The following is a 13,054-nucleotide window of genomic DNA, read 5'->3' as shown; positions in this document are numbered from 1 at the left end:
AAAGGAGCGAATTACCAGATGAGCATTCTAAGGAAATTAAAACCCTTCCTCCCCCAGGATGAATTTAAATCGGCGGTCCAAGCCCTAGTCATCCCCAGGTTTGATTATGGAAGTGCCACGCTCAGTGGCCTTCCCAGATGCAAACTGACCGCTTTACAGGCCTCCCTTAACGCTGCAGCCAGACTCATCACCACTGTAACAAAAAGAAACCATCACATCTCCCCTGACCGGAAATTCCTAAACTGGCTCCCTTATGAAGCACAAATTCATCTAAAAATCGCCTGCATGACCCATAAAGCCATACATTTCAACACTCCCAGATACCTAGCACAAAAGCTGGAACTATCTGGCTGATACAGATCATCACAAAGTAACCCCTCCATGCTGCTGAAACCACAGACTTTCTGCAAGAAAACGTGCAACAGAGCTTTTTTCAGGCATCGCACCGAAAATTTGGGATTCTCTTCCGAAGGAAATCCATCTGATTCCCTCTACCGCCTCCTTCAAATTCGAAGTGAAATCATTCCTGATGAATAAATGGTTAGCCTAAAAGTCGTCACCATACCATATATCGATCGACCTTGCCTGTTGAACTCCTATTCTGTTGATCACGACTACCCCCTTCTGATCTCCTAAAGAGGTCGCGCTCCTATATTTGATATTAGTCTATGTTCGTATTTATGTCATAACTGCACTTTATTACTGTCTTTTACAGGTCTATCCACTCCCGAGCCCCCCTCCCCTCCCCCCTCTGTAAAGTGCTCTGATACCCTCACAGGGTATGTTCGCGCTATAAAAAACGTTACAATTAAAATAAATGCGCAGTTACTTGCAGCGCCTCTTGATCTTGAAGGCTTTTTTCCTCATTGCAATCTTGTCATGTGAGTGAACTACAGGCACTTTCACTGCAACTACACTACAACACCTATTTTCTTGACAAAGTCGTTCCTTCTTACCAAATTTCTTCATTCCTTTCCAGGTTGGGTAGTAAATCACTCTAACAGTGATCTTTGCTCCCATTCAGTCATTGAAAGAGGAGGTAGAGGCTCTAACATTTGGACCCCAAAAGAGCTTTAAGTTTTTACATTAATCATACGAAAGACCATTGAGTAGGCTCGACTTTATGTGGGTTTTTCTGGAGCAAAGAAAGGGAAGGCTGTGCATAAGAAGATCCTGTTTAGGTGGATAGTTCTCTGCATTAAGATATGGTGTGCACTGCTGGGGGGCGGAGCCTAGCCACGCAGCAAGATGGCCACTCGGTAAAGAGGCTCAGCCGGCTAAAATCTAAAATCTGCCAATATCCGTGCCCATCTGCGATTGCAGTGCGCACACAAGATCCCCCAGTGACTGTTGATGATTCCGGCATCCTAGCTGGAGAGCGACACCAGTCTGGAGCCCGTCCGTGGTGCAGAGCCAGGTGCGCAAGCCAAGGTTCTGGCCGAGTCACGAGGGGCCTGGCCCGAATTGCTGCTTGATTGCGATGTCCATCCCTAGGGAGATCTGCCTGGCAGAGGCAGACGGACTGAGGCGAGGCCGACTGAGAAGCAGAGGGCGACCAATGCGGGCGGGCTCGGTGCCCTGATGGGCGGAGGATAAGCTGGTTCTTGCGTGCTGTGGAGGCATGACTGACCTTGAGGAGACCTGCTGCGGAGATCCTGAGAGGCTGACTTGCTGCTGCATTTGCCTGGCCCAGTGGAAAGGTCTTGTCGCGGGGCTGGATGCCCCGTGTACTGCTGAGCCTGGAGGCCTGGGCAAGGGGACGCCATGAGTGAAGTCCCCGGCATGCCCTTACTTGCAAATTGATCCTTTGAGTCTACACGGCCATACACGAGACCGGAAGCGCTTTTGGCGGGGTTGTTGGGGCTTGCAGAGATCACTACTGCCTTTACCATGAGCAGGATGCTCAGCCACAGTGGCACAATCCTTTTGGGGCTATTTATCCACTGCACAATTAAAATGATGGCAGGCCTAAGTTCTGACGTGGAACATTAGAGTGCTCAATGACCCAAGGAAGGCTCGCCTGGTTCACACGTATCTCACCGGACATCACATAGATATCTGCTTCCTTCAGGAGCTTCACCTTACCCCCTCTACTTCTCCTGCCTCAAAGCACGCTGGTGTGCTGAAGTGCACTCCTCTTTATACTCCAAGTATGCCCGGGTCACCGCTGTACTCGTACGAAAAGGAACACCATGGAAACTCACACAGGCAAAGAGTGACACGGAGAGGAGATACGTCTTGCTGGCGGGGCAGCTCCACCGACAGCCCATCATTTTGGCCTGCGTGTATGGCTGCAACCTGGACAGCCCCAACTTCTTCACCGAGGTATGGCACCAGATAGCGAAATAAGCCCATTGGGTCATTATTTGGGGTGGAGACTTCAATGTAGTGCTTGATCCCAAGTTAGACAGATCAGGCGCTGCCCGTCGCCCCCACCCCAAAGCAACAGCGCAACTCCACACCTTGATGCACGACTTCCACTTAGTTGATGAATGGGGACATAAACACTGGGATCGTAGGGAGGGGACCTGTGTGACACTGGCGCACGAGGCCTGGTCACGCATAGATCACTAGCTGACTACCCGAGATGTGCTTACTTGGACAGTCAATGTGACTCAACACCACCCAAAACTGTCATATCACGCCCCAGTGCTCCTGGAAATTGCTTTCCCATTGGCAACTGCACACGCCTTTACGTGGCGCCTGCCTCCAGGCGCACTGCGTGACCAGGTATTTCGGACTGAGATAAGCATGGTCATTGTGGAATACTTTGCAACCAACGAAGACTCGGTCAGCTCACCACAGACACTCTAGGAGGCCTTCAAGGTTATGGTAAGAGGGGCTTGCATTGCGAAGGGAGGCAGAAGTACTGAGAACGTTTAGATCGAGACTTGCACAGTGTGAGAGAGACCTGTGTGTACTCACCGCCCGGCAGTGCAATAAGCACTCCCCTGACACCTTAGCATCTATACTCAAAAAACTCAGAGTATAGTGAGGAGGCGAACCACGAACTCTATCTCTCCATAGAATCCAAAGCTTTGCAGTGCGGTGAAGGCAACCGTGCCAGGAAGACCGTGGTAGACATGCTTTGCACTCTCGGAGCCCAAGATTATGTTGTGGAGCTGCTAGAACAGCAGTTGGTGTGTTAAACTTGACACAATGTCCCCTTTTTACTCCTCTCTTTACCAAACTAACGGGGAGAAGCGAGAGGGGGATCTAACTGAATCTCGATTTGAACCAGCTCTTGTGGCTTGACAATGCATATTGTCAATATCTGGACTTGCCTTTTACTGAGGAGGAAGTCATACAAGTCATTCCCAGTCTCCCGATTGACAAGGCACCTGGCCTTGATGACCAATTTCTATTAAGAATACAGTACATATTGGTTCCTCATTTGCTGGCCATGTACCAGGCATCTTTAGAGGCTCATGAGTTGCCCCCTTCACTTGGGGAAGCGGTAATTATTTCCTTACTAAAGCCCGGCAAACCGGCACATCTATGCAGTTCATACAGACCCCTGTCAATGATTAATTGCAGACAACAAAATATTGGCTAAGCTTATTGCTGATCGAATTCGGCCACTCTTACCAGACATAGTTCACCCGGACCAATTGGGCTTTGTTCCGGATCAATCGAAGCGTAGAACCGGCTTGGCGGCAGCTGCCGCCCTCTCCATGCCACCAAAACGGTTGATTAACTAAAATGGTCCTTCATCTTTGGTCTCCTCTGACGCCTGGGCTACAGTTCGCCTTGTAAGTCTGTTATACACCTCCCAAGACTGCTTTTAAATGCATTGACATCAACCCAATTTACAATTACGCTGGGCACACATCAGGGATGTCCCTTATCCCCTATATTATTTGCCATTGCTATGGAACCCCTGGCAGCCCGTTTGCGACACACCACTCACGCAGAGGGCTTAATTTCAGAACCTGTAGAGTATTAGTTTCAATGTACACAGACGACGTGGCACACTACATTCGGGAGCCCCACTCTAACCTAGATACAGTTATAAGCGAGGTCATCAGTTTTGGGGGACTGTCGGGAATCACAGTTAACTGGGCTAAGTACATTATTTCCCCCCTAACAAGTAATACACCACAGTTCGAATCGGAATTCTCACTGACATGGACGACAGAGCCGGTGAGATACCTGGGAATATGGCTCAGCCGAGACAGAGATGAACTGTGGAGTGCACACTACGGTAGTACAATGGCCTTGCTGGAGGACAGAATTTCAACATGGAATCGCCTTCCTGTATCCCTATCGGGAAGATTGGCGTTAGCTAAAATGGTAGTTTTGCCAAAATTCTTATATCTGTTCGTGAATCTACCACTGCCTGCCTTTTTCTTCCAACGACTAAGGTCACAACCAATTTCACTTGCATGGGCCGGAAAGCAACCCAGGATAGCGTGGGAGATCCTCACACTCCCTTTGCGCCAAGGTGGACTTAATGCGCCTAATTTAGCACTATACGCACTGTGTGCCCAGCCCCATTATGGTAATTTCTGGTTATATCCCATCAAATTCCAAACACACGTGGCTGTAGAAGCCGACTTAACCCATCACACACCCCTATCCACTGCATTATACAATCTGTATCGGCAGACATATGCGGCGGTTACTACAGTGGAATGTGTGCGGTAGGCTTGGGATGGACAGACACCGTGCTAAACTTCCACGTCGGTATGCCGCATCCTTTCCGATAACTAACAATCCAATGCTACCGGCCCTACTGAATTCAAGTGCAAAAACTAGAGCACATAAGTGGTACTTGAACGCATTCGCGGACCTGTACACAGAAGGCCACTTCCTTCTCCCATCCCCACAGCCTGATGCCCCTCAGCCTACGGCTATGGATGTCCCACTATACCAGCAGCTGCAAGTCACATGCCAAGTGCTGCACAGTACATTTCCCGAATCCCCACCCACATTAGATTCCCTGGAACATTTACTAACTAATGCAACAAACCACAAGCTGATTACATGCTTATACAACACCATGCATGAAAAGGCACCGATATGTATCCCCAGGGCTCACACCCATGGATGGTGGACAGTGATCCGCCCATAACAACGGAACAATGGGCATACTGCTGCTGACAAACTGCGGCTCTCTCACCCAACTATAGGCTACGTCTCATACATTTTAAATTTCTGCACAGAACATACCGCACATCTATACAGTTACACCACATGGGTCTGAGAGAAGAGGCGAAATGTGTACGCTCTTTGTTGCCTCAAGCCTCCTTTTTAACACCTTGCCTGGGAATGCCCCAAAATTGCAGAGTTTTGGAAAACAGTGCATCACACCCTCCAACAAATCACTGGGAACCCTTTAACACAGACACCACTAGTAAGCCTCCTGTGGTACGTTAAAGAGGAACCACTAGAACATATGCGTTTGATCGCTTTGTTCCTACTACTGGTCAAGCGCCAAGTAGCCAAACACTGGGAGGGAAAGCCTCACCGCGAGTTGTACTTGCTGCAAGATGCAGTCTTTTGCCATGAACAGTTATCCGCTTATTGGGAACTGCTGTCATCTACTACCCGCCCCAAAGATGTATGGGAGCTTCTCCTGACATATTTAAGATCGAGGGATGTGTCCATACAACAGGATCAACCCTACAACACTTAGGAGACATAGTACTAGGGAAGTTTCAGGTAGAGCAGGGCAGTATGGGTGGTACAATGGGTCTCATCATGATGTGATCCCTGACCTAATGTGCCCTATTGAAGTGCCTCATGGAAGTGACTTTTATAGATATTTATTGGACTTATGAAATGTCAATCATTGCAGCACTTGGCAGGATAGACCAGGCTGTGGGACTCTATGAGAATAAATGTACCTGACGTACTTGTTTCTTACTCCACCTTTCCTTCTCCTTTCACTCTTCCTCTCTTCCCCTTCCTTCTTATACCCTCCACCCTCCTTATCCCAATTGACTGGCTGCTGTAACTGTTGAGGCTGCGGCCTTGTTTGCACTGTTATATGAAATGCCAATAAAGAGAATAAAACAAAAAAAGATCTTGTGTACACTTGTGTAGAAGATAAGTGAGCCCATTCCACCAGGGCAAAGGCCGCTGCCACTGAAATGGCATGACGAATGCCTGTTCTTGTCTGCCAGGCTGCAACATGGACGTTGGGGCATATGTTCGTGAAGGACAACTGCCTTTCCAGCTAGGTCCAGTGGGAAGGACATATTGTCCTCTCGGTTCTTCAAGACGTTTTGGTCTCAACCCACTCCACAGAACTTCCATCTTGGTTGCTACTTCTTCTGTGTCTTTTCTAAGGTGAGGAGTCTGCAGTTAGATGTATTACGAAGAACAAGAATAAGAGCTTACCTATGGTACTGCTCTTTTTGTTGGATACTCTATCTAAACACAGATTATTCACTGCTGTTCTAACTCCAGTTCTCTCTTTTTAACATATAGCAAGATTTCAATTCATTTCTCCATATACTGTTACCAGAAATTGTTCTGAGGGTGCAGAAAGTGAAAAGAGAAAAAACTGAAATCATAATGCAGGGTGGTACTTATATTCTTCTTGGCAACATCACTTCCAGGGTAGTATGGAGTCTGCACAAAGCCGTGTGATGCCACCTGCTGGCCAATGAGAGCACTGCTACAAATTTCTCCAGATCTGGTGTGGTCCCTGGGGGATGTTCTCAGAAGAGGAATCTATGGTTAGGTATATTATCCACCAGAAAGTGCAGTACTGAAGGTGACTCACTTGTTGTTCTGACTAAAGCACATACAAACTTTAAAGATCGAGAATTCCTTTACATCTTAGTTACTAACAGCTCTGCTAAAGGTATTGGCAGGCAAACATGCATCAGCATACTGTGGAAATAAATCTTGTTAAATTATATATATTTTGAGTGACTGTAGATGGTTTTCTACTGGTTAGGTCACATCAGGAGCATTAGGAAGTGCAAACATGGGTTGCAAGGTTAGTTGCTGGAATATAAGATGAAAACTTTTCAGTCTTTTATATAGGGATTTCCATCCCTGGAGCACACTCTGATTAGCTTTGTCTTGCAGAATATTAATTCCTTCCTGAAGTAGTGTCAGTATTCCACATTAACCAAGAGATTCTGCTGCCTTCCCTGTTTACAGCTAGTTTATATCCAGTAATCTGATGCAAAGACAATGCTGCATACCCTATATGTCAAAGAATGTCTAAAATGTTACATAGATTGGACTAAACGTTTTTTCCTCCATTGGTAATTATTCTTCTGAGACGCAGGACTTGATCACCTGTTGTGCTGTCCGCTGCATCTTTGTACTACAGAGCAGCAGGTTTCCTTCCTCTAAAAGGGCGAAAGTGTCATCTTTGAGCGTTGTGTAAAGCACATACCATGGATATAAGCTCACATGCTGAAGTAGTTTGCTCAGGCTCTGCAAAATAAAGTGTTCCTCTCCGGCAGATCCCAGAGCGTCCGCCTCCCACCCTTCCGATCCGAAGCCACAGACATCATCTGCGGCGTCCCCCAGGGCTCCTCCCTCAGCCCAACGCTGTTCAACATCTATATGCCCCCCCTCGCACAAGTGGCCCGCCACCACAACCTCAACATCATCTCCTACGTCGACGACACTCAGCTCATCCTCTCCAAGGCCATCGCCGACTGGATGAGGAGCAGCCGGCTGAAACTGAACTCTAACAAGAAGGAGGTCCTCATCCTCGGACCCAACCCCTCGGCCTGGGACAACTCCTGGTGGCCGACCACTCTGGGGACAGCACCGACACCCACCGACCACGCACGCAATCTAGGATTCATCCTCGACTCCTCCCTCTCCATGTCCAAACAGGTCAACGCCGTCTCCTCCTCCTGCTACAACACCCTCCGCACGCTTCGCAGGATCTACAAGTGGATCCCGACCGAAACAAGAAGAACGGTGACACAGGCCCTCGTCAGCAGCAGGCTGGACTTCGGCAACGCACTCTACGCCGGAATCCCAGCCAAACACCTACGACGACTAGAGCGCATCCAAAATGCCTCCGCCTGACTGATCGTCAACGTCCCCCGCCGCAGCCACATCACTCCCCACCTGACTAACCTACACTGGCTCCCCGTCGACAAGAGGATCACCTTCAAACTCCTCACCCACGCACACAAAGCACTCCACGATACCAGACCAGCCTACCTGAACAGCAGACTCGGATTCCACACTCCCACCCGCCAGCTCTGCTCCGCCAGCCTCGCCCTCGCCGCCGTCCCCCGCATCCAACGAACAACCTCCGGCGGCAGATCCTTCTCCTACCTCGCCGCCAAGACCTGGAACACCCTACCTACCCATCTACGGCAGACCGAAGACCTACTCGCCTTCAGAAGACTCCTCAAGACCTGGCTCTTCGGGCAGTAGCGAAACTCCCCCTCCCCTCTCAGCGCCTTGAGAAGCCGTGAGTAGCGCGCTTTACAAATACTATGATTGATTGATTGATTTTGTTAAGCACAAGCAGCCATACTTTTGCAATGTTTTTAGTGTTTCCATGTATCTGCTGACAGGGGGGCACTGGGTGGGTAGCGTAGGTCAAAGTTGCTCATAGTTGTTTGACTGGTTATCAGATAGTTGTTTTTTTACTGGTTGTCCCATAATAATTGTCTCAAGCGCAAATCTGATAAAACGGAGATCCTTTTCTTTGGTGCTAAGCACACACCTGATTCTTGCAACTGGTGGCCAGCTGAACTTGGGCTCCCTCCTTTCCCCGCTATTACTGTTAGAAATGTGGGTTTTACATTTTATTCTGACCTTCTTTCAAACCCCAAATTAACAGGGTATCAGCTAGCTGTTCAGCTATACTCCAATCTCTAAAAAGGATGCTGCACTTGGTTCCTGAAGATACTCACAAGTTCGCTCATTGGTTATCTCTCAATTGGATTATGCAAATAGTCTATATTTGGGTCTGCCGGCGTATCTGAATCAGGGACATCAGACAATTCAGATTGCAGCTGCTAGTCTGATTTTGAATATTCTTGTACATTTATCAGTGACTTCTTACTTACGGCAATCACATTGGTTCCCTGTAACCAAACCGATCCAATTCAAGGTGCTAATTTTTGTCTTTAGAGCATTCAGACTTAAAGGACCTCTTTATCTAAGGAAGAGTTTAAGGCTAATGTCAGGCGAGATCTTTAAGATCTAATAATCTAAAGCTACTCCAACTCCCTCGGTTTCACAGAGTTAGGAGCGTAGGGGGATCTTTTGTTTGTCTCATTTCTAAGCTTTGGACCGCTCTTCCTCTCAGTCTTCACCTTGTGCCTTCTGAGGGTGTTTTTAGAAAACACTTTAAAACTTTTCTCTTTAATTCCTGTCTGGTTGGTTCCTGATTCTGGTATAGGCTGTCTGGTTAGTTTTGTTACTGGTCTCATGATGCGACTGCTGTGATGCTCCTTCGGAAGCAGCTGTGTGCTTTATAAATGTTAATAATATATTGCATTGTATAGTCCCTTTCATCCTAGCAGCTCCACTCCCCTTCCCCCTCCTTGACTCCACCCTGTAAGCACAGTCCGAGAGAGAAGCACTGGTGTATTGGAACTGTGCGATGTTTAAGGAGATCGAGACATTCTTACCCAAGCTTTCAACTGAAAATGAAGTTAACTTAAGGTGTGCATAAAATAATTTGTTACCTTGCAGCTTCTCAAAATATCCTACAATGTATCTATTATCTATGTATTGATGTTTCTTTTATTGATATCTGAAACACAGGAGATGAATGAGGACCACAGCACGCCCAAGAAGGAGAAACAAGATCGTATTTCCAAGCATAAGGAGAACATGCAGCACACACAAGCTGAGGAGGAGGCCCAGCTTCTTGGCCAGCAGAGACTATATTATGAGAAGAACTGTCGGCACTTCAAGCGCAAGATAATGATAAAAAGGCATGAGACTGAGCAGCAGCACATAAGAGAGGTAATGTATTGTGCCAGATTTCCCTAAAGCTATCAGTACCCATAAGATGGAATGCTACTGTACATAAGTTGACAGTCCGTAGTCGATCAGTTAGCTGTTGTGTGCTCTATCAGTTGTTATATAGGTAGAATGGAATGTGGGTAGGGTGGCCTATACATGTGCAGCAGAGCTTCAGAATTTACTATATTTTCATCTCACTCTGCATTTATCTGCAGGCGGAACACTGATTTTCCAGGATGGAATTCCATTTCTGCATTCCTAGCCTAGCTCTGCCCAGTGAGGAAAACACAATTCTTGTAGGAAAGCAAGTGTAGATATGCTTTATTTTTGCCACCTAAGCCAGGATGGTGTAGGAGACAGAATATATTATTTCACTTTATGTGAAAGTGTGGCAGTTCATTCACAGCACATGTGCTCATTTGCAATGCTTTATACCTGTGACTGCGTAAAAGAAAATCTGGATATCTGGAAGAATTTGTTTGCTAGCATTCCTTTTTAAATAACTGCAACATAAATATTTTTGTAGGTAACTGTAATGGGTGGGGAAAATTGGGTTTTTGTGCTACAGTTGTCAGGGCCCAATCTTAGTGGTGGCATGTTCCTCACGAATGGCTACACCCAAAAGCCATCATAGGGAGGATTGTGCCTTTTCAAATTCGTATGCATTTATGCTGAATGATTTCCAAGCGTTCTTTGGTGAGTTCATGCATAGGACAAAAACAAAGTAAACTTTGTTTTTGTCCTATGCATGAGAATATAAATAAATACTATGCATTTGAAAATCACCAAAGAACGCTTGTAAACATTCACAAACCTTCACAATCCTCTATCCTTCTCTATAAATATTTTTGTACATGAGCATTACCAGACTCACATGAATTCATCCGATACATGTCTGAGAGATTGAAGTGGGAAATAACAGCATTTTAGTATACAAGTTAATTCATACCTATTAACACGATGTGCATATTGAAATGTTTGCTTCTGTTTATATATACAAAACAGGAACCGGATCTCTGCTTCCAGGGCCGGCTCAATTGTTGGGGACGCCCAGTGCGAGAATTTCTGTTGGCTCCCCTCAACCCGTGGTTTAAATAAAAAAAAAAATAAGTGCATGTGCCCGAACCTTTTCTCAGGGGGCTCCAACTCTTTCCACCACTTACATTTTTTTTCTGTTTGCAGTTTTATATTTGGCAAACTAGACCCTAAATTATCAGAGTGCTGTACATGAGCACAAGTTGCATTACATACGGAAACACAGGGAGATTAAGTGATTAGCCCAGAATCACAGGATGTTTGAGCCTCCCGCCAGACTCCAACCTGGTTCTCCAACTTTAAAGTCGGACACACTAGCTGTTAAGCCACACAATGGTCCACCTTAACCAATGGCGGCACCACTGCCTGCATAGACTCTATCCAAATTCAGGATGTACTCCTGATCTGGTTTGCAAAGTGCAGAAGTGGGGTCGATGCCTCTGAGGACATTTTGAAAAGTTTATTAAAGAGTTCCTATTATAGTACAAATTTCACTCACATTTGCTGAAAAGACAGACTCGGAAATAGCACACATCAAATATTTCAATACTTTCATTGTAAGAAAATTAAATCCAAATAGGTTAATCAGGTTAAATAAGATCAGATAGAACCAAGCATAGTGGCTACAGGTTGCGCAGACCTGAGTTACTCTTAAATAGACAAATGTTTCACAGTGAAAAGGCTCTGAAATTGGCTAGGAAAGATTCAAAGTGTTGGACTCACCTCACACCTGACATGCAGCTCAAAACGTTTATATTTTCATTGATACTCTGAATAGCTCTACCAAAAAAATAGAAAACCTGACCTGTTATTCCAATGTGAAGGCCTAAAAATATTTGTGACAATACTCTTCAACTCTGAAAGAAGGACATCTCTATTACAAGACCAGTTACTCAAACAGCTCCAGGGATGCACCTCAACCATGGCCGCAGCAACCTGTTATTCCAGCACTATGACCCTGAACAGCTCTGTCAATGCATTTCATTACTATTTTACAGCAAACCCTGCTACACAGGTACTTGGTTTGTCCCATTCTCTAAGAGACAATACTTTGAGGGACTATGTCCAAATTAGTTCATGCTGCAGTAACCATAACCATAACAACGCCAACTTCGTGACATCTTGTGAACAGAAAGTGAAAAGTTCAAACCAGCATCCACCTAAATCCAGGCGACAATGTTTGTTGCTGATGTTTCTCAAATTCCCCACTACCAATTACTACATGTTGTCTATCCCTGGTATCGAGGCTGAATGTATCCACTTCTCATTGTGGCAGCTTTAGAGGTCCTTAACAGGTGAACATCACCCCTTGCATGTACAGCACCAAACCCACACTGATGCGCTGTTTCCCATACTGACCATAGGGTTGGAAGGAGAGGCAGTCTGTTCTGTTGAGTTCACAGTAGACCCACCTGTCATGCTGATCAGTGTCAGGAGCAGGAATTCTGTTAAACAGCCTGCTCCTCCAGGGAAGAAGTGGGTCATGCATGGTCAATGAGTTGGTTCAAGGTGTAGTGTGGATGGTGAAAGACAGCAAAAAATGAGGGAACGGATATGGCACAAAGAAGTGTGCTACGCTGACAATGCCTGGCACACCTCAACTGAGTCTGCCCAGCCAATGGAGGCAGGCTCAGGGGTTAGGAGAACAACCTCACACAGCATTGCTTTCCCAGTTGGGTAAGCAATGGGTGTAGGGCTAGCTTCTGCCCAGTCTAATGACGTCAAGAGTAGTTGAGGAAAAAATAAAGTTAAATGAAATGAACAGCCTATATGGTGCGTTTTCCAGAGCAACCCACTTGCTATGAAAGTGAAAGTGTGCTGGTTCTCAAGAATGAATGTCAGTGTGTCACCTGTTGTAATCAAGCACTGGAATCACCTCAAGGCAGGACCAGTTATGCAGCTATAAAAGCAAGAAATGGAAATAAAGTGATTTGGCCTAGATCACACTGTTTAATCACTAAGCTAAACTGGACTTATTCTTAGTCTGTGAGTAACCTAGAGATCACATTTCTCCCACTCTTGGGGATTTAAAAATGTTGACAATATCAAAAGAGATTTACTGAGGTAATACCGGACTTGTGTATTAAAGCATGGCTGGAGATCC

The 13,054-nt window shown here is 46.2% G+C and overlaps 1 protein-coding gene across 7 annotated transcripts in view; it reads left to right on the top strand.

The window, feature by feature from the left end:
* TAOK3 (TAO kinase 3) overlaps positions 1 to 13,054 on the top strand; it is a 1,246,906-nt gene that overhangs the window by 1,137,482 nt on the left and 96,370 nt on the right. For all 7 annotated transcript variants that reach the window (XM_085636070.1, XM_085636074.1, XM_085636076.1 and 4 more), the window contains one exon: positions 9,712 to 9,915. In XM_085636070.1, the coding sequence (XP_085492196.1) occupies positions 9,712 to 9,915 (204 nt within the window). The remainder of the gene's footprint in view (positions 1 to 9,711; positions 9,916 to 13,054) is intronic.

The sequence above is a fragment of the Triturus cristatus genome, chromosome 11 (genome assembly GCF_964204655.1).
Source record: "Triturus cristatus chromosome 11, aTriCri1.1, whole genome shotgun sequence".
Lineage (NCBI taxonomy): Eukaryota > Metazoa > Chordata > Amphibia > Caudata > Salamandridae > Triturus > Triturus cristatus.
Note: the sequence above shows the minus strand (reverse complement) of the source record. Positions and strands in the feature narration are given on the sequence as shown.